Source organism: Diospyros lotus, chromosome 4 (genome assembly GCF_014633365.1).
Source record: "Diospyros lotus cultivar Yz01 chromosome 4, ASM1463336v1, whole genome shotgun sequence".
NCBI lineage: Eukaryota > Viridiplantae > Streptophyta > Magnoliopsida > Ericales > Ebenaceae > Diospyros > Diospyros lotus.
Genome location: NC_068341.1, coordinates 3381743 through 3402925, shown reverse-complemented (window position 1 = coordinate 3402925; position 21183 = coordinate 3381743). Strand labels below are relative to the sequence as shown.

Here is a 21183-nt window from a genome sequence, read left to right as displayed (position 1 = left end):
CATAAAAATTATTCTTGATACGATGATTGTTTATATTAAAGATTAACCCTAAGGTTTTATCTTTTTTTTTTTTTGAGTAATATTTATTAAAATGAGTAAGATAAACTTGTTTAAGATAAGATTGAAATGTTTTATGAACTTAGATATGTAATAGTTAAGATAAGATTGAAAATTTTTATCAAATTATTTGTTAAATTTTTTAGAATACATTAGAGGATTTAAACGTAATTTTTTTTATCTGTAAGAATCAAAATAAATTTATTCGAAGAGAGAGAGATAAATTTATCTGAAAAGATTTAAATAAGAAGTTACATGATTTTTTTTCAAGAGTCAGTAAATAAATTTAATAAATATAATAAAAAATATTTTTATTTAAAATATTTTTTATATTTTATTTTTTTTATCTATATCTTAATTAACAAACACTACTGTTGATGAGCTCATTAAATATATTTAGTTATAGATCCTCGTGTACTACAAAATAAGATATAAATATTAAATTTAATCAAAAATATTTTAGAATTAAAAATATATTTTGAGAAAGAAGAAAAAAAGTTCATGTGATGGGCTCAACCCTGCCCCCCTCTCGATGTTGCATATTTAGAGTAAAACTTATGTTATTTGTCCCCTTTTCTAATGTTGTTTTTGTAGGACAAAAGTTATATATCTAATATAAATAATAAAATAATTTTGTGACATAGAAATGAATGATTTATCTGATGTAATTTTCAAACTCTTAATGTGATATTTGAAAATCATAAACAGTAACTACCACCATAACCATAAGCTGATTTTGTTGGCATTATTATTAGAAGCAAAAACATTGAAAGAGAAAAAAGCACGTGTAATTTAGGATAATTCTAATAATCGTACCTTGAAACTAAATTTCAATCAGGATGTCCAAATCACCATCGAAGGGAGGATAAATTCTCCCACCAAGGGAAGGTCATTTTGGACTTTTTACACGCGGAGGTCTCCTTTCCCTTGCATAGTTAAAACTTGCGCGTAACGTCTTCTCGTCTGTATTCTAGGGTTTCTCTCGAGGAGCGTCTCTGTTCTTCTCTCCCCCACGCTCCTCCCAATTCTCTCTTTTCTCTGTATATATCTATATCTATATATTAGCGTTAAGCAATGCAGGTCGCCAATTCCGACGAAGCACCGATCGTAGAGGAGGATCCGTCAAAAGAAGTCGAAAATACCGAAAAATTAGAAGCGTCGGACACGAACTTGAGTCGGGATGGTTCGGATTGCGACTCCGTTCTTGATGTTTCTGGAAAAAGTTTAGATTTGTCGGTGCCCAACCGGTTGGAGGGCTCTGTGGAAGGGCTCTACGTGTACAAGAATGCGTTTAATTTGATTCCGAAGTGGATCGGTGGGCTCGGAAGCCTGAAGACCCTGAAGTTTTTTGGGAATGAGGTGAATTTGTTCCCTGCGGAGATTAGGGACTTGGTTGAGCTCGAATGCTTGCAGGTGAAGGTGGGTTCCCCGAGTTTCGGGGGTTTGTGTTTGGACAAGTTGAGGTCTTTGAAGGAGCTTGACCTCTGCAAGGTGCCCCCGAGGTCATCGGCATTCCCGTTGTTGAATGAGATTGGTAGGCTTAAGCGCCTTACCAAACTCTCTGTTTGTCACTTCTCTATCAGGTAAGAAAATCATGCGGCCAAGCAGGCCCTGTGCCAACAGTTTAGTTGTTTTGATGTTTATTATGAAATGTGTAGGCAAGTTGATTGAGTTCAGTTCATTGAATCTTTAACCCCCTCCACGGCATAGAAATGTAAGGAAGAGTCATTTCCACAGTCCCATTTTAGAAAAAACTAGTTATTCTTGGACTGGATGAACTTCGACATGAATAGATCCTTAAATATCACGGTGTCATTTAAGAGTTTAGGTACAAAACTGGAAACAAACCCCTCTACGGCATGCCATATTTTGTGCTTTCTTGTATAAAAGCATTTGACTGTCAATGCATTTGAGGTTGCAAAAATCTCTGAATGATTGATCCAAAACTAAAGGTTATGGGAGGATGTAGTGAATTAGAAGTTAGAGATAAGGTATGTCAGTTGGACTGTTTTGACTTGCAACCTTGTATTGGGGGTTTGCAGTCAGTCAACATGGAGAAGGGATGTATGTGGAACAGGGTTTTGGAAATAAAGAATTGAGCTTTTGAATTTGATTGTGTAGTTTTGAGAATAATGAAACAATGTCTAATATGGATTATTGTTGGTCATGCTGCAGATGCATGGAAATAATGTACGATTTTTGCTTATCAAAACCTCTGTGGCATCGTGTGGTTAGTCTAGTATCTTGACTTCTATTTCTTACACGACTACTGTTTCATGGGACCTGGCACATTGGTTGGCCTAGATAATGACAGTCTCAGCACCTGCAAGTGCACATTTATTTAGACACAATGTCTTTCTTAGTGGACCGTACTTTTTTTGAACAAACTAGTGATTTGAATCTTAATGTCAAATATTGATTCATTTAATGTTCTATTAGTGGGAAAAAAGAATGGGGTATAACTATCTGTTTTTAGTGTGCCCTTTTCTGGATATCAGTTTTGGTCATTCTAGGGTATTATGAATACGGGTATAACAAGCAGTAGAGTAATATTTCACATTTTTCCCCCTCTCAAATTTGAACTGGCCAAAGTTTGTTGACATATTGCATCTTGGACAAATTAGTGATTTCTGTTCATTGTCTTCCCTGCAGATACCTGCCTCCAGAAATTGGCTGCCTTAAAAATTTGGAGTATCTAGATCTTTCATTCAATAAGTTGAGGACTTTGCCAGCCGAGGTTACGTGTTTAAATGCCTTGATTTCATTGAAAGTCACATATAATAAATTGGTGGAATTACCTTCGGGTCTATCATCCCTACAAAGGTTGGAATTCTTGGACTTGTCAAATAATAGGTTAACATCATTGAGCTGTCTCAAACTTGGCTCAATGCATAACCTTCAGAAGCTAAATCTTCAGGTATATATTAAACTTAAATTAGGATGTATGATAAAACAAGTGGTTCTTTTGAACTTGTATTATCTGCTAGGATTCTTGTAGGTGTTTGAGGGTATTTCATTTCTTGTCTCATGTTTTGTTCTTGAATTAGAGGTTTTAATTTCCATAGTAGGGAAGTTTGTGTTATTTGCTTGTCTATATAATTTTCTTGCCCTTTTCCCCTAGCGAGTCTCATATCTATTTCTCTCAGCATTCACAGCATTTTTCATGCAGTTATGGCTTATCATGTTTCACTTGTGGCTAAACAATGTGTTACTAATCTGATGTTTAAATATTTTATATCTTCTACCTTTTGTGGTGGAATTGCTGGTGCATTAGTCATTGAAGAAAACTGTTGGGGCATAGCCCTCTTAGGAGATGCTGTATTGCATGTATGCAATGAGAGATAAGCTAAGGCTGTTTCATTGACACCTAAACGCGTGAGACATGATAAAGATGGTTTTTTGGGTCAAATGAGAAGAAGAGCAATGGAGGCTCTTGTGAGGTGAGTGGATGAAATAGAATGCCTCTTGCAAAAGAGTTAGAGGAAGACTAAGAAAACTTGGTAGGAGAGACCTTTATATATGAGTTATAAGGGCCTTATAGAAGATCTGACTGTAAATAGAAATGATTAGCAAGCTAGAATTCATGTAGCAGGCTCTAGCTAGTGGGATTATGGCTTTGATATCTTGATGTATTGCTATTCCTAAATCATGACCATGTATCATTTGTGGCATGCTCTCTTCTCTAATTTTCTTTTGGGGTCTGGTATTCTTCCACATGCTAATAAATTGCTAACAATGGATAATGGCTGAATTGGCTTCTTGACATTTCTGTTTTAGTTCGCATGTTAATCAATCTGTAACTGTCTGAGGCACAAAAATTTCTACAATAATGTTGTATTGACTCTACACTTGTCGAAGACTGTGTTTACATCCTATTATTTTTTAATTTTTTTTTGTGACATTTTTTTACTGTCACACTTAAATTCTCTTGGAAGACAGCTGTTCCATGACAAGATATTAAATCTCTATTGGTTAATTAAGTTAGAACCAAATTATAAGTTTAAAAATGGGTGTTCTATTAAATTGTCCTTTTGATTTTTATCTAATTTTCAATGTCATTTTTGGCCCTCTAATTTTCTTCTAAAGTCTCCAGCTTTCGCACTGGAGTCATATAGTCCATTTCATTATGTCTAGAAATAGTAATCAGTAGTCGCCATCATTTCATTATGTGAAGAAAATAATTTTAACAGATTAAGTGTTTCAAATATAAATCAATATTTAAATTTTTTATACATAAAATATAGGGCAATGTGGAAAATAAGCAATTGTTCTTCGGCGTTGGGGCCAATTTGGCCACTGTATTCTAAGAAGGGCCAAATAGGCCGCTGCGTTTCAGACTTGGGGCCAATTTGGCCACTGTATCTTAAGAAGCACCAAATAAGCCATTGTATTTTCATATTTGGGCCATGCTATCCATTATGATTCATGTCTTTTTAACGCCATCCAATGGTGTCTTAATTCTATTAATTAACAACACCAACTCCATCCCCAATCAAAAAAACCCCACATAGTCACAAACGTGACCCACACCATTGTGGTTTGTCTTTTCCAAGTATACTAGCCAATTTGGCCCCAACTCTTAAAGTATAGTGGTTTATTTGGCCCATTTCAAAATATAGTGGCCAATTTGGCCTCGAGGCCATGCCAAAGTATAATGGCTTATTTGGCACTTGCTCTAAAATATAATTGCCTAGATTAGAGAATTAAAATGGAAGTGAAAAGTAATAGTTGTTTTAGGTAAGTTAGCACCAGCAAGTCATGTATTGACATTTATCGATTATTATGTTAACATTAAAAAATTCTTTCATCTAAGTGGTCAATAATTTTCTCTCTCCATATTATCTTGATAGTTATTTTATAGTGTTGTCTTAATATTAGCTTACTTAGAAAGCAATTATATTGCATGATAGTTTTTTCTTTTTATTTTTGATATTTACCAATAACTGATTAGATCACATTGGCTTCAATGTGAAGTTGACAGGCATAAATAGAAAATTTGTAAGCCCAAGGTTAAAATTGAGAAATGACTAGAGTTGGAGGGATAATTTGATGATTTACCTTTTAAAATAAGATAAAAATCAATAATGTGATATAGATAGTGTAGATTTATACTTATTAGTCTTGCATCTTTAAGCCATTTAAAATTAGGAACTGCACATTCCAAAAGTTTAATCATCAAGATTTTTCTAGAACATATGTTAAGCCTTTCTAATATATTCATTTTGTATTACATGTGTTAAATAATTGATGAGCATCTTGTTTAAAAACTTGAAGCTACTATAGAAGTATAACATTATCTTTGTATTGTTATTTTACTTTATCTAAAAGCTTAAGTTCTTAGAGAGAGAGAGAGAGAGGAAATTTTATATTTTATATTATCATTTTTAACTGCAAGAATATAGAGCATGATTTATTTTATGTAAACTACACATTAAGGTATATAATATATTTGAGGTATACATGCTGAGCCGCGTCTTAACCCTTTTCTTTTTGGAAATTGCTTGTCTGCCTATCCATGTTGGTTGTGTCCTGTGTGTTGTTTAAGTATCTGGGCTTGGAATGTATTTGCGGACTATGGCAAAAAATAGGCGTGTTCTCTTTGCTGTTTTCAGTTTTTCAAAATAGTGAAAACGTGTTTATTTTCATATTTTCAAAAACGCATTTTCGAAAACAAGGAAAAATTTTGTAAAGAAAATTCAAAACAAAAAAAGTCGTTTTTGCTATTTTCATCACAAACACGCTTAGAATTTTCAAAATGCAGAAAGCGCTATAGATAAAAAGAACGTGTTTTTAGCAATCTCAAAACAGACACTCAAAACAAAAAATTGAAAATAAATTTAAAATTCAAAACTGAAACATGAATAGAACAACGCTTGTTCTCTTTGTTGTTTTCAATTTTTCAAAACAGTAAAAACGTGTTTATTTTCATATTTTCAAAAAGGCCTTTTCGAAAACGAGGAAAAATTTTGTAAAGAAAACTCAAAGTAACAAAAAGTCGTTTTGGCTGTTTTTATTACAAATACGCTCAAAATTTTTAAAACGTGGAAAACGCTATAGATAAAAAGAATGTGTTTCAACAATTTCAAAACAGACACTCAAAACTGAAAATGAATTCAAACTTAAAACTGAAATACAAAGAGGACAATCCTTGGCTTTTGGTTTTTCATGTAAAATTTTTTCTTGTAATAGTTGAAATACTAATATTCTTTTACTTCCGAAGTTCAATTTTACATTCCCCCTGCAAGTTATTGAGTTTGTAGCTGCATTTAGTTTGGTTAGTTATCTATATGCATGTATACTGGCAATTGTGTTCAGCTTTTATTACTATACTTTGTTACGTTGATTTGTTCTGAGTTTTCAGTACTATGTATAATTTGGAAGTCATTCCCCTCTGGTGTTGAATTTGTGGTTTATTACTTTGAATTTTGTACAAGTTGCACATCTTTGTCTGAGTTCTTAATTCCAACAATTTTGTCGGTGCTCATGATTCTAGTGCAATAAGCTTCTTGGTGGTTATCATATACCTTCATGGATATCCTGCAATTTGGAGGGAAACCTCAAGGATGAATCAAATGATGAATTCATCTGCTCTGCTGTTGAAATGGATGTATATGAAGCTGGTGTTCAAAAGATTGATGACAGCGTATCTCGAAAAGGTGGGATCTGTAAAAATATTAGCAAGATATTTCTTTTAGACATTACATTCCTTTTATTATAACCTCCTCCCCCGCGCGCGCGTAAGGTGATGTGATTCTTTGTAATTGTTTTATTTGAAAGGATTTTAAATGGCTGTAAATTTTGTGTCCGTCAGGTTTTCCTATTAACTCATCCAGCCATTTAATTGGACCCTCATCAAACAATCGGTGTTTTGCGGCAAGGAGGCCTGGAAAGGGTTGGAAACGTCGTTATTATTTACAACAGAGAGCTCGCCAAGAACGTTTGAATAGCAGTAGGAAGTGGAAAGGTGAAGACCATACTGAGTTATTGGCCCAAAAAGCAGCTGACAAATGCAAACCTTGTCAGCATGCTATGCTTGCTTCTGAATCTTGTGCAGAAAATCCATCAGCCATTGCTGATCCTGACATTGATGATAAAGAATTATATTCTGGTGCAGACAAGAGTGATATTACTAGTGTTGAGGATGGTGATATCTGTTTGAGAAAGGAGTCTCTTGTAGACAAGTGCTCGTGTGCGACAGCTAACTCTGTCAAAATATGCAAGGAGAGTGAAGATGACTGTTCTGGTCTTGGTACATCTTTTGATATTTCAGATGCGGCTAGGTTGCATGATGAAGGCTCATCTTTGGCTTTATGTAAGAGTGTTCCAAAGTCAAAAAGACCACTTCCTGATAGGGATTTTGATAATCCAAAACCTAGCAAGTCTAGGAGACCAACCGATGATCATGCCGATCTATCATGCAAATATAGTAATACATCATTATGTAGCTCTGATGACTATCTACCTGATGGCTTCTATGACGCAGGACGAGATCGGCCATTCATGCCACTGAGGAGCTATGAACAAAATCTTCATCTTGACTCACGTGAGGTCATTGTTTTAGATAGGTAATTCCTGTTGTACACATGTTTGATGTTGAAACATATGTTACCTTCTGCCATTATCCTTTTAGTAAACAAGTTCCAAATCTTAGTGATTGTATATTTTTTTCAGGAAAAATGATGAAGAGTTGGATGCCATTGTACTGTGTGCTCAAGCATTAGTATTTCATTTTAAGCACATTAATGGTTCTATCAAACAACGAGAACAGTTTGGGACAGATACCCTTCAGATTGTATCATTGCTTGCTCTTTTTGTATCAGACCACTTTGGGGGCAGTGATAAAAGTGCAGTCATTGAGAGGACACGAAAAGCTGTGTCAGGTTCAAACTATAGAAAGCCCTTTGTCTGTACCTGCCCAACTGGAAACAGTGACAGTATCAGAAAATCCTCAAAAGATACTGGAGAAGATATTGCATTCCCCAATCTATGCGAGAAATCACTTCAATCAATAAAAAGAAGACAAAATTGCATTGTGGTTTCTATTGGGACTCTCCAGTTTGGTGTGTGTAGACATAGAGCATTGCTTCTCAAGGTGATTGTATTGTAGTTCATCCATCCATTTATAATTTTAGGTGGTTGCACTATTTCCTTCCTAGATTTATTTCTGAACTGACAAATCATAATCTTCTCTAGTATCTTTGTGACCGGATGGAACCTCGTGTACCTTGTGAACTTGTTCGGGGCTACTTAGATTTCTCACCCCATGCATGGAATATCGTTGTTATCAAGAAGGGCGATGCATGGGTTCGCATGATAGTCGATGCATGTCATCCACATGATATAAGGGAGGAAACAGATTCTGAATATTTCTGCAGGTAAATACTACTACTATAATTTATATGATTCTTGGTTCTCTTTATTGCCATGCTTTATTTAATTATTATTATTTTTTTGTTTTAGGTTGCTAATCATGTTTGCATCCCATCAGAACCAACTTCTCTTGATATACAACTGCCAATGCAAATGTAGATTAAAGCTTTTTTTTTTTTCTTTTTTTAAAATGACTGGAAGATTCAGATATGGACTTGCATTCTTGTTTGCTTGATTTCATTTTGGGGCTAACAGATATATTTATGTTGTTCTCACAAAATGATATAGTTAACATGTTTGCTTATAATTAAGCCTCAGAAGTAGAAGATAGAGTTGTTATCATGTTTTAACGTATTACTGTTAACATCATTACTTACAGAATAGTAAAAAAGAAAAGAAAAAGACTTCTGGTAGGGTAACTTATATATGCTTTTGTACTGCTGGTGCTAACATGCTAAAGTGCCCAAGTTCCTTGGTCTGTTGCCTGTTTTGTGCGATCTGTCGGGCCAAGCTTGTTTTGTTGCTGAATGTTGTGTCTGATCATGTGACTGTGGATGCTTTTAGCCTTTTACCCTAATTAAGGAATTTTCTGTTTCAGGTATGTTCCTTTGAGCCGGATTAATGCTCTCCATGTGGCAGATAACAGTCTTGGACCAAATTGTTCCTTTCCTTCTTTGTCTACACGCAATGAAATAGAAAAAGGAGCTTCTAGTACACTCTTTCAATGCAATTTTGGATCTGTTGAGGCTGTAGCAAAGGTTTGTGTCTTGCTAATGCCAACATTTCTTGGGTATATTTGGTATGCACTACCTTTTGTTCATGCTAAATTTTGTTCCAGAATTATTTTGGCCAAAGATCTATACTGCTTCTAATTATTGCTACTATGTTCTGTTGTGCTCATTTTTAACACCATTGTTGCCTTTGCACATATACATCAGCATTTATTTTGCTGACTACATCTTTCATTTTTTTTTTTTTCCCTTTTAAGGGTCTCAAAATTGAATTCTAGTTTTCACCTTCTGCTAGTCTTGGATCTTAAGGAACTTGATCGCACTTGAATTAACATGCTAAATGTAATAAAGAAAAAGGCCTGACCTTGTAGCATGCCTAACTTGTTCATTACTGCAGGTGCGTACACTAGAAGTGGGTGGGACTTCTACAGAAGCAATTAGGAATTTTGAATATAGTTTGTTGGGGGAGGTGAGGATGTTAAATGCTGTTAGGCAACACTCTTGCATTGTTGAAACTTATGGTCACCAGATATCTTCCAAGTGGGTTCAGTCGGATGACGACCCTGGGCATCGCATATTGCAGTCTGCTATCTTGATGGAGCACATAAAAGGGGGCTCCTTAAAGGTGATTTTTCTTATAATTTATCAATACGCCTAAACTACATATGCTTGATTTATTTGGCTTATAATGTCTACTTCATTTATTTTACTTATTATGTGACAGATTTATTTAGAGAAGCTATCCAGAGCTGGTGAGAAGCACGTTGGGATGGAATTGGCATTGTACATTGCTAGAGATGTTGCTTGTGCATTGGTGGAGCTGCATCGCAAACACATAATTCATCGTGACATAAAGAGTGAAAACATTTTGATTGATCTGGATAACAGGAGACCTGATGGAACACCTGTCATCAAGCTGTGTGATTTTGATAGAGCCATCCCCCTTCGTTCTTCCTTGCATTTATGCTGTATTTCGCATAATGGGATACCTCCACCAAATGTTTGTGTTGGGACTCCACGTTGGATGGCTCCTGAGGTGTTTCGGGCAATGCATAAACCCAGCATGTATGGGCTGGTGAGTTTCTTCCTCTTAATAATTTATTTAGTCATTTAACTTTTCTCAATTTAACTAAGCCTCTTTGTTTTCAGTGTTCTTAACCTTTTTTTTTTTATTGATGTGATCCCTAGATAAAGGGGGCAGTTTTTTTAGGCAATTGACTACACCATACCTTAATTACATTTCATTTCTTGCTTAATCACCAAATTCTTTTTGGTCTTTCTCTTCTTTTGCTACAAACTTGTTTCATTCCATCCAATTTTTTCAAATGTGTGCAAATATGATCTTATAATAAACCTTTGATAAAGCTTCCCCTTCCTCTTCCCTTTTAGCTTTTATGAGAGCATTTTGGAGATGGTGGATTTTGAAACCTTGTCTTGAGGTTTCTTGAGTGGAATCCATTTGCTATCAAGCCTGTCATGATTTGGCTGTAAGGAGATGGTCATTTGGTGGGCCAAGAGGGGAAATGTTATGTAGTGGTTATAGAATAAGTCTAGAACTAAACTTCTGCCCAATTGTACACAATGAAGCCTCCAGTGGTGTTACTGCAACCTATGATTTGGGCCCATCTGGGGGGTCCTTGTTCTGAGGGAAAGAGACAGATTGGAAGTTATGTTGGGTATCCTTTATTCTATTGGTTCTTCAAAAATTTGTGTAGGCTTTCCACATGAGGCTGGCACCTTTCTTTCTTTTTTCGGGGCATATAAGAAATTGGGGAAGGGGGAAGGTGAAAGCACAAAGTGGTTGCGACGGGAGCTGCATTTAGGCAGGAGTCTTTCATCCTACTAATTGTCACTGTACTCCTTTGCAAGTGACTTACAGTAGACAAACATGTGATTGTTGAATTCAATTCTGTGGCTCATAAATTGTTCTTGTTTGGCTACAGGAGGTGGATATTTGGTCATTTGGGTGTTTGATATTGGAACTATTGACTTTGCAATTCCCTTATTCTGGGTTGTCAGAATCAGATGCTCGTGACCTTCTACAGGTATTACCTCTGTGTATGTGTGTGCCAAGTATAGTTTTCTACAAAACACCGAGGCCATGCCATTTGTGAATTATCCTTTTGAAACACAACAATGTTATGAAAGTTTTGGCTGAATATGATCGGTGCTTTGCTTTAAGCAGACTGGAAAACGGCCGCCACTGACAGAAGAGCTGGAAGCATTGGTTTTATCAGAGGGGCCTGCAATGTCTCAATCTGGCACGGACCCAGGGAGATTAGAGGCAGCAGGATTAGAAACATTGAAATTTCTTGTTGATGTATACCGCCAATGTACCGAGAAGAATCCAGCTGATCGTCCAACATCTGATAGCCTGTACAATATGTTGCTTGCCCGTACGAACTCTCTTACTGGTTCAAGAAGCTCAGAACAAGTATAGCAGTCATTTAGGTACCAACTTACTCCTGTTCCCAGATTTTGTAAACCTAGGATGCTGTAGAGGTGTATTAATCCTTTGTTCAGGGAACAAATACATGGGTTCGCTCAACCCAAGAGTCACATTGATCCACCAGTAACTGCGATTATTATAGCAACCCAGTGCATTGCATTATTTGCTGTACACAAGTTTTTATCCAGGCACGTCACACCTAAGTACATCTTAAATTGTCTTTACCGACAATTTTCTGTAGGAGTAGGTTAGATTTCTGCTGTATGCTGTCACGAATGTTTTTCTCCTCTGATGTAATGTAAACTAGATGTGCTGGTTAGATTGTCAAAGCATTTCAAATGTGTTTCTGTTGCTTTGGACATAGGGAGCGCATGGCTGCATGAATTAGCATTAACTGCAAGCTTGCAGCACTCAACTCTAGTGGCGTCTCAAGTTGGACTGAGAATTCTTATCAATTCATTTTTCAACTTAGGGTAGTGATCCTATGGCCATTTTCGTTCTCTCGTTTTCTCCAAGGCAGAATTATGAGCTGACATGGAGAAAGTTATTGGTTTTCTGACCTTCGGTCTGATAGTTTATTTACTGGAAATGCTATTTTAACACTCAGTTGTGTCTCTTGTGCTTCAATGTGTTATATTTTGCATTACATCAATACAAATGTATAATACGTTAATAGATAAGGGATATTAAAAGTGTTATAACCGGGTGTTCAAAAAGCATTTTCATTTACTTAATTAGTAGTTAGCTCTGGTTTTACATTCCAACTATTATTGTGTTTTTGGCCAAGCACAGGATGCTCAAATTCAATTTTCAGCTCGTTATGCAAGAAGAAAGAAACAAAAGTGTGCTCTGATTGAATATATGAGACTGTTTGATTCGAGTCCCAGGTTGGTTGGAGTCTTTGTGGCCTATTGAACATACTGATCTCCATGCCAGATTTTGTTACTCGATCCTGCGGGGGATGTTCTAATTCTGGGTTTTATTACAAAAACAATAATTAAGTTGATGACATCTTATATTTAATTTATTGAAGTAAAAACTTTTATCATAACATTTTAACCAAGTATTTCCACGTTGACATTTAATAAAACTATTATTAATTGAAGTTGGGAATTCATAATGATAGCCCCCTCATGGCAGCCGAAAGGGTAAGGTGGCTATCTTTTATTAATTGATAAAAGATAGCCACCTTTTATCAATTGATAAGAATTGAGAAAGAGAGAGAGAGAGAGAGAGAGCGCTTGTCTCTCCCTTCGTCTGTCTATCTGTCTTCTAGAACGGATAAGCACCAGACGTCGTACGATTTGATTGGATAGGATCCCAAACAATCCATGTTCCTCTCTTTCTCTGGGTAGTTTTGGCGAATATAGAACAATAACATAGATTATATATATATATATATATATTCAAACAAATAAACACACACATAACAAGACTGCTGCAGTGGGAAGACTATATTAGAGTTAATGTGTTGTTACAGACATCTGCACGGCTATATTGCCCTTTGTGTCGTCACCGATGATAACAGCAAGAAATGACAACACTGATAATTAATAGTAAATAATAAACAGATAGAAAGTCACGGATTTTAGAGACAAAGAGACAGTGAGGAGAGCTATAGGGGCTTGCACCCAAAGGACCGCTCCTTAATTATAATGCCCCTGCTCAGAAAAACAAGAAAGATTGATGGGGTGGGCCTCCTGCCTTCACCAGTAGTACTGTAAGAAGCTCAAACAAAATGGCTAAAAGCATGCCTCTAAATTTTTTGTATTTTTTTTTGTGATTTTAAATATGTTTTTAAATTTAGGTCAAAAGTATATTTATGCCAACTTTTACATTTTTTTTTTAATGAAACTTTAATCTTTTCTAGGTTTTAGTTGTGCCCCTTAACTGTACAAAATTACTTATTTAAACACTTGACCAACAAGTGATACATATTTGTGTTGTGATAATTTTTTGACATCTCTTCATCTCTCTCTCTTTCCCTCTTTGACATCTCCTATCTCTCTCTCTCTCTAATATTTTTTCAGCTCCATTCCTCTCTCTAACGTCTCTTATCTCTTTCTCTCTAATGTTTTCTCAGCTCCATTCCTCTCTCCGACATCATTTTCTCAACTCTCTCTAACATCTTTTGCGTCTTCTTTGACTGTGTCTCCTAGACAGCAAGTTCGATTCCCCCTAGACAGCGAGACGATCATTGACTTGGGCACGTCACTGAGCTGTCTAACCCAATCAGCTTAAGTAGCCCAATTGGAAGAGACATAGGAGATGCCGAAGAGAAAAAAGACACATTCGGAGAGAGAGAGAGAGAGAGAGAGAGTTGAGGAGATGTCGGAAAACTACCACATTAGTGTGTGTGTGTGTGTGTGTATTACTTACTGATTAGGTGTTTAAATGAGTGATTTTATACAATTTAGGAAAATATTTGAAATCACAAAAAGTTCATAAATATAAATATGTTTTTTATTTAAGTTTAGGGACACATTTGAAATCATGAAAAATTTAACATTCTACAAGAAAAAAATATATAAAATTTCAAGGGTATAAATATGCTTTTGGCCCCAAAAAAATGTTACTAGTTGGGGTTTTATGTGTTGTGGTTTGTTTTTATTTAATGTTTTACAATTACGCGCGTTTTGTGAATTTTAAAAATAATTATCAATTATAAGGAAAAGAAAAAAAGGTTGCTGAACCTACCTTTTTACAAAGAGAAAAAACAAAAGAAGAAAATGGTACTTGTAGACTAGAGTGGTCCCGTTCTTCCTAAATTGCGTATATAATTACAAAATTGCATACCCAACACTGGAAGCTTATCATCAAAAAATGGCTTTGACAATGCAAAATGGGGCACCCTCAGCAAGTGAATAACCAATGGGAGAGTATATATATGGAGTGTTTTTCTGATTAACAAACAAAAACAAGCGAAGAATTATGTATGCATCTCTGTGAGATTCTTTTATATTTAGATTAATAGTTTTCAAGGACTTCGGAAGAATAATGAAAGGAGACAGTAGAGAGTTTTGGGCTATTCTTGTGTTTGAACCATATCAAATCGTCGTACTTTTATAGTTGGAGGAGCCAATATCGGGATAATTCTATTTTAGGGACAAACTATTATATATAGACTATGCCAATCGATCTTCGTCTCATCTATATTTATCTTATGTCACAGGTGCAACGGATAGTCACATAGACTTCAAAGTGCTCTGAAAAGAACAGCGTGTCCTTATGGTTGGTAGAAGTAATTTCTACACCAAATCTAATTTGTGCTTAAGGGGGCTTAATTAATTAACATGCAGTTGAGAATTCTCCTCAAGATTATGTACAAACTTTGAAGAATTAACATCGGTTTTGGATTCATTATTATTATTATTTTTTTCAACAGTCTACTTAATACGGATACTTCGTTGATCGTTAGGCAGCTTGAAATTGAATACGAGCAGATTGATAGTTGATTACAATGATTTCACGATTGCTCTTGTGCATATAAATCCATGTGCTTTATTAGCTGGCTCTATTGGCTGAAAGGCATTTTGTTTGAGGAATAGAGTGATAACAAATAGCAAATTAAGAAATTTTAATGCACAGAGAGAGAGAGAGAGAGAGAGAGAGAGATTAACTTGCTAAAGAAGCGGATTATTGAGTCCATTTGATTCTCCGAATCAGCATTAAATCTTGAAAGTAGGGCAAATCTGGTTATGCTTTTTTACCCCAAAATACCTTTCTTTTCACCCGAGAGGATATTGAACACAGACAAACAGATAAGATTCATATAAGTGCATTGAGGCTGTGAAATTGTTATATTCATGAGTAGGTATCTCATTAATTAGGATCTGTTTCAACATTTAATTGGTCTCTTGGTTGTTGAGAAGGTTGCCGGGAGTGATATAAACTTTTAAATGGTTGTCAAAACACTATAATAGTATAATATAATATACTTTCATAATTTGAATTAGTTCGTATTTTCTCAAGCATATATAGCTTAATCTTTCAGGCAAGTAAATGATTAGTTGCTGTATCAAATAAGTACTTTAACATGTTAAATTATTGGTCACCAAATTTACCAACTTATTATAGATTATTATTATCATTATCATTATTGCTAATTAATTTACCAACTTACTTTGGTGTTCAATAATTTAATATGGTTCACAATAGTCAAGATGAAAGTTACTACCGGTTCATTTTTTCGACTCTTGAAGCAGAGGTGAAAATTGCAAAAGCAGCTTGTGAATGGGCAATGGAATCTGGATTGTGAAAATATAATCTGTGGATCTGAATCCACTTCTTATTGTTAAAAGCTGTCGAAGATCAATGCTGCTTTTTTTTTTTTGGCGGAAAAGATCAATGCTGTTTTGAATCTCTTGATAGGTCAACTATTATAAAGTAACCATTTTTCTGTACATTCTTTTGACAGTGCTGGTAATTAATGTGGATTTAGCCAGTGCCACAGGTTTTGTATCTCTTATGCCTTGGCCTGACAATTATAAATCAACCGAGGGACATTCAGTGGATGGCAAAGAAGAAGAAGAAGAAGAAGAAGAAGAAATGCTGGAGCTTTGTCTATGTTTCTAGGCATATAGTAATTAATGGAACAGCTCATGAACTAGCTGCTTGGGTAGGTAGCAATGCATCTGGAAGTGGTCTGGACACAGAGGGAATGGTAAGAAATAGGATATGGGATGTAGAGGAAATGGGATATCGCCAATGGAAGAGGAGCATGATTAACTGTCGAGACTGAGCAGAATCACAGGCTCTGGTTTTTCTTTTTTTTTTTTTTTTTTGCTTTTCAGTTTTTCTGGTTTTCTTTCTATTGTTCTCTGCAATGAATTCCTGATGATTTATTTCTCGGGTCTTTTTTTTATTTTTTTGTCTTGGTTGAAATGAATTTTTACTTCAGCAAAAACAAAAATCATATTGCGAAGATAGTACTTAAGGAAACAAGAAACTTCATCAGAACATGTTATTTTTTGATTGTCTACATCATGCATATGCATCAATAACATGCCGCTTGGAGTGGCACCATCAGATGAAGAAGAACTATCCATTTTTTTCTTTTGGTTAAGTAAAAGAAGAACTATCTTTGAAATGGTAAAGTTTTGAAGGAAAAGGAATGCCTCATAATTCTATGTTTTTGTTTGTGTGTGTGTGTGTGAGGGAGAGAGAGAGAGGGGGTGGGGGGGGGGGTTGAGATTTCTCTTCTATATTTCTTCTCCTCGGGGAACCTTATGTGAAATAGTACCTAAGAAGAAATGCAAAATGGTCCCCCTATATTCTACTTGTGTCCACATTCTTCTTTTGGCTCATGGTTGATGCTTTCTCAGAGAGAGAGAGAGAGAGAGGGGGGGGGGAGATGTACGAGGGGTCCCCTCCTCTCTCCCCAACCCTAAAGTTAATAAATGCTCTTACAATGCTTAGAAACTCTCACAAAGCCTGTCTGCGATCTGCATGCTGGAAATGATGGCGTGACAATATTCAATTTGCATCACCATGGACCACCCTTTCGTCTTGTATTTTGTTTTCTCATACTCTTATAGCTTTCAAAAGCTATTTCAGCCACCTATTATCCATCAATTATATCCAATAAAAATTGATAATTTCCCCACGGATTCCTCTGCTTCACCCCGCCATCTATTTATACTCTCTTCTTCCCCTCTTCTCTAGGTACCCTTTTTGCAGAAAATTATGATGAAGACCATATATAATCTGGAGGTCTTCCTTTTCTTTCTTTCTTTACCCTACTAGCTAGCTAGGAAGTGCAGATTTTCTTGTAGTGCACCACCATCAGTTAAAGCTGCCAGCGTGATCTAAACATTCCTCCTTTGTTGAGGAAAGATCAGATCATGTGGTAGCTTCACCTGTTGTTGGTGGCACTAAAAACCCTAATTCAGCTCAACCCTAATTTTGTTTCCTGCTCTCTCTCTCTCTCTCTCTCTACATGCTTCCATGTGTCATTTTAAAAGCCCTCCTCAACAAATCCAGAAAAAGGTATGCACTGTTCTTCTCGCAATCTGTTGTTTTTATTGTCGTTTCATTTGGATCTTATGATTATACTTCTAAAGTTTTATATATGGTTACTATTTTTTTTTTTTTTGAGTCAAAATTTACACAGTGCGTTGCATTAACAATTGTTTTACATCTGCACTTCCTTTCGTGATTTATAGGGTAAGCAAATCTACCATCAAAACTTGCTCACTAATAAGTTTTACCTATACTTATATTTCTATGAAATAGGGTTTGATAAACTTGGGGTTATATATCAGGGGAGCAAAGATCGATAGAACTCTTTTTATCTTGAAACATTGTTACAAACTTTGATACACATTTTTCACAATCTGAGGACTAAACTCTCTTTTTATTATCTTCAAACCTTCTTGTGCTTAGGGCTTTCGTGGAGGTGGTATGATATTGTGTGTTGCAGAGAGTTTTCATTATCCACTGCACCTATAGACTTTCGTCATCTCCCCTCTTGGCATACGAATCGAAAATAGGGTTTTCTTTCCAATTCATGCCAAGAACTGGTCGAGAAGCCCATCCAAGGTATTGAGTTGACTCAGTGCCGAAGAGTGACTTACACTTTGCTCATTTCTTGCAACATTTTCATGTTTTCCCTCCTTTTATATTGTTCAGTTACTAACCCTTAGATTGTGTATATATATATCTACAACCTCATTTTCAGTAAAGAGGGCTGAATCTTGCCAATCTAGCTTTTAGAAATTATATATGCACATATATCACTATATATATGTGTATATATATATATATATATATATATGATAGAGAGAGGGGGTTGAGGTGGCGACTTGGGGATATCTTGGTTTTTTTTTTTGGGCAAGTAAAACTGTCATTCAAAGAACTAGCAGCAGGAGAGTGTTGAACGTAGAACAAATTTCCCTTAGGCCATATTAATTTTGAAAATATTAAGATGAAGGATTTTGAGACCGGAAAAGATTATTAAAGGTACAATTCTCAACAGGGATCCTCGACACTCAAATTTTGAACAGAAAAATTACTAGCTTGATCTACACACATAATTGATCAGCAATTCCATGAGATACTTCTGGAGGCTGTAATGTAGATGAAATGTTAGAAGTTCTCGTCCAAGTGGATTAGCAGATCTGATGTTGTTGTTAATTAGTTAATGAAATTGCTGAATTATGTGTGTAGATCAAGCTAGTAATTTTTCTGTTCAAAATTTGAGTGTCGAGGATCCCTGTTGAGAAATGTACCTCTATGTATCTCGTGTTACAAAAAAAAAAGAAAAGAAAAGAAAAAAGAAATGATATATATATATATATATGTAAGATATATATGCTGCCTTAAAAAATCTGGTGCATTAGGATCAACTTTTAAGTTCATTAAATGATCTGGCCTCATCTTTCTCCAATGCTGTTTATTCCAGCCGTGATGTTTTCCTGACAAAATAACTTTTAATTTCTTGAGAGATTTAGTAAATCTTGGATGACCATTTATATATCCGTGGAACAACAACTTTGTCTTCATGTGAAGATAACACATGCAGTTGAACATATCTAGCAGATTTGCTGTGCCCATAATACCATGATCGCAATTATCTGGCCTGCCACTTTAACGTACAAATCTTCTTTTGCCTTTACCATCCCATCTGTGATTCAATCTCAGTACACCTTTTTTGTCTTCCTTCTCTGAAGAAGGAAACTTTTTGTCTTTTGGTTTAAATCTTCTTCTTTGGGTAGTTGGCATGGAAGAAATCTATCCATATATTCTTGAGTGGCATTGAAGCAGTTCAATATGGTTTCTTTTGAAAGCCAGTTTCGTTTGCAAAATTGTTAAGATTTACCTAGTTTATTTATATAAGTAGCGTCCAAGATAATTAGAGATCAGTAAACATAATTAGCTTATGCTTGCTCAATCAGTGGGGTGGAGAACAAGACAAGCAACCATTTCACTTATGGAAAGCCTTCAGAAATACACAAGCACTCAGTGCCAGGATTCCACATTGCTTTTGTTAGGTGGGGAAAAATTTTCAAACTTTCTACGAAAGCTTCATGTGGGAAACATTCTAAATATATAGCTTTCGTTTTTCCTCAGTCCACTACGAGATATCCAAAATGTCAGTTAGCTTGATTCTCTTTAACTTTCTCCAACCTTTTTGCTTTTCACTTTCTCTGATGGATGAAACAAAGAAGGTAATCAAAGGGTGAAATTGCCAGTGTGTTCTCTTTCACGGCAGTTCAGTTCCCTTGAAGAAGACCCTTACCTGATTAGTTACTAGCTCTGCGAGTTGGCATAACCACGGCATTTGGTGTCCTTTAAAAGACCTCCCCCTAAAGGTTGAAAGGGAGGTATCGTGTATATCAACACTTCTTCACTTTTTCTCTCCCTATTCAACTAGGAACAATATCTGTGCAGGTCGATCTTGGTCAAGCTCGAGTGTGTGTTGCAGTTTCTTTGCAAGTTGTGGCCCATCACGGTCGTCTTTTTCCCTAATTAATCTAGTTGTGGAAGCTAATTAGTTTAGCTTTCTTTTTCTTGCGTTTGGCTTCCAATGTTGTATCTTTTCTTAAATTAAATCCTCATCTATATGTTATTTATGTATTGGAAGGAAAATGCTATTTGTACATAAGCATCCTTACAGAATGCTTATAGGGATGATATATCGCGATATCAAAATATTGTGATATTTCGCAATATATTTTGTTCATCCCCTTCTCCCTCTCTTCCCCCTTCCCTCGCCGTTGCAACCTCACCTGTCGTCGTTCTTCGTCTCTGTCTGCTCTTGCTGCCACCTCGCTTCGCCGCTGCAATCTCCGCCGCCTCACCCTGTCGCCTCTGCCACCATGCCCCGTCACCTCTGCCGCCTCGGCTGCCTTGTCGCCTCGTCTTGTTGCTGCCACCGCCTTGCCACTGGGGCCGACGATGTGAGAGAGAGAACGAGAGAGAGACAGAGGGAGAGAGAGAGAGAGATGATATTGGGTATTTGGGTCATTTATTGCATGGGCAAAATTGATATTTTGATTGTCCTGTAAGTGTTTCTGTAACACATTTTCTGTACAAATAGGATGACTCTGTATTCGGATGTCTTTCAATTTTGAGGTCTCCTGAAAATTGTTTGTTTTTTTCCTTTTTTTTTTTTTTTTTCTCAACCTGTTTGATATGGCTTTGTTTGAGCCCTCTTCTTTGTTTGGTTTGCTAAGATCGACTCCTTGCACTTTGTTTATTTTTTTGGTTAAAAAATTGGCAAAAATTAAGTAGTTATTACTATTGGTAGTAATTGTACATAGTTTACTGAGAATATGGAAGAAAAATCAGATGTAATCGCTCTTTAATTATTTTGGATTTAGATTGAAATCTAATTAATAGCATTGCCATTGGTTTGCAAGTCAAAAATCGTTCACATTTTCAGCAATGCTGCCATAAGCTTTATCATTGGGATATTATTTATAATTTTAAGAAAATAAATTTTTGTGATTTTAGCTTAAGTTGCAAGGAAACGAATACGAAAAACATTTTTGATATGAAATAAAAATGAAAATTTGATATTTAAAAAAAAATGCGAAGTAAAATATAAATTAAAAAAAATACAATTTTTTTTAT

The 21183-nt window shown here is 35.7% G+C and overlaps 1 protein-coding gene and 1 long non-coding RNA gene across 2 annotated transcripts; both read left to right on the top strand.

Annotated features, from left to right (window-relative positions):
* The first annotated feature begins 1010 nt into the window (after window positions 1-1010).
* Window positions 1011-11939, top strand: LOC127799939 (uncharacterized). The gene is made up of 11 exons (XM_052334240.1): window positions 1011-1640; window positions 2710-2974; window positions 6551-6713; window positions 6869-7622; window positions 7729-8149; window positions 8251-8432; window positions 9026-9185; window positions 9556-9783; window positions 9883-10233; window positions 11102-11203; window positions 11344-11939. Exons 1-11 carry the CDS (start codon window positions 1132-1134, stop codon window positions 11596-11598), a joined length of 3390 nt encoding a protein of 1129 aa, XP_052190200.1. The 5' UTR covers window positions 1011-1131; the 3' UTR covers window positions 11599-11939.
* A 4988-nt stretch (window positions 11940-16927) lies between these two features.
* LOC127799411 (uncharacterized) lies at window positions 16928-20279 on the top strand. Its single transcript, XR_008022617.1, has 2 exons — window positions 16928-17595; window positions 17992-20279. It is a non-coding gene; the product is annotated as an uncharacterized LOC127799411 (long non-coding RNA).
* Window positions 20280-21183: the final 904 nt, after the last annotated feature.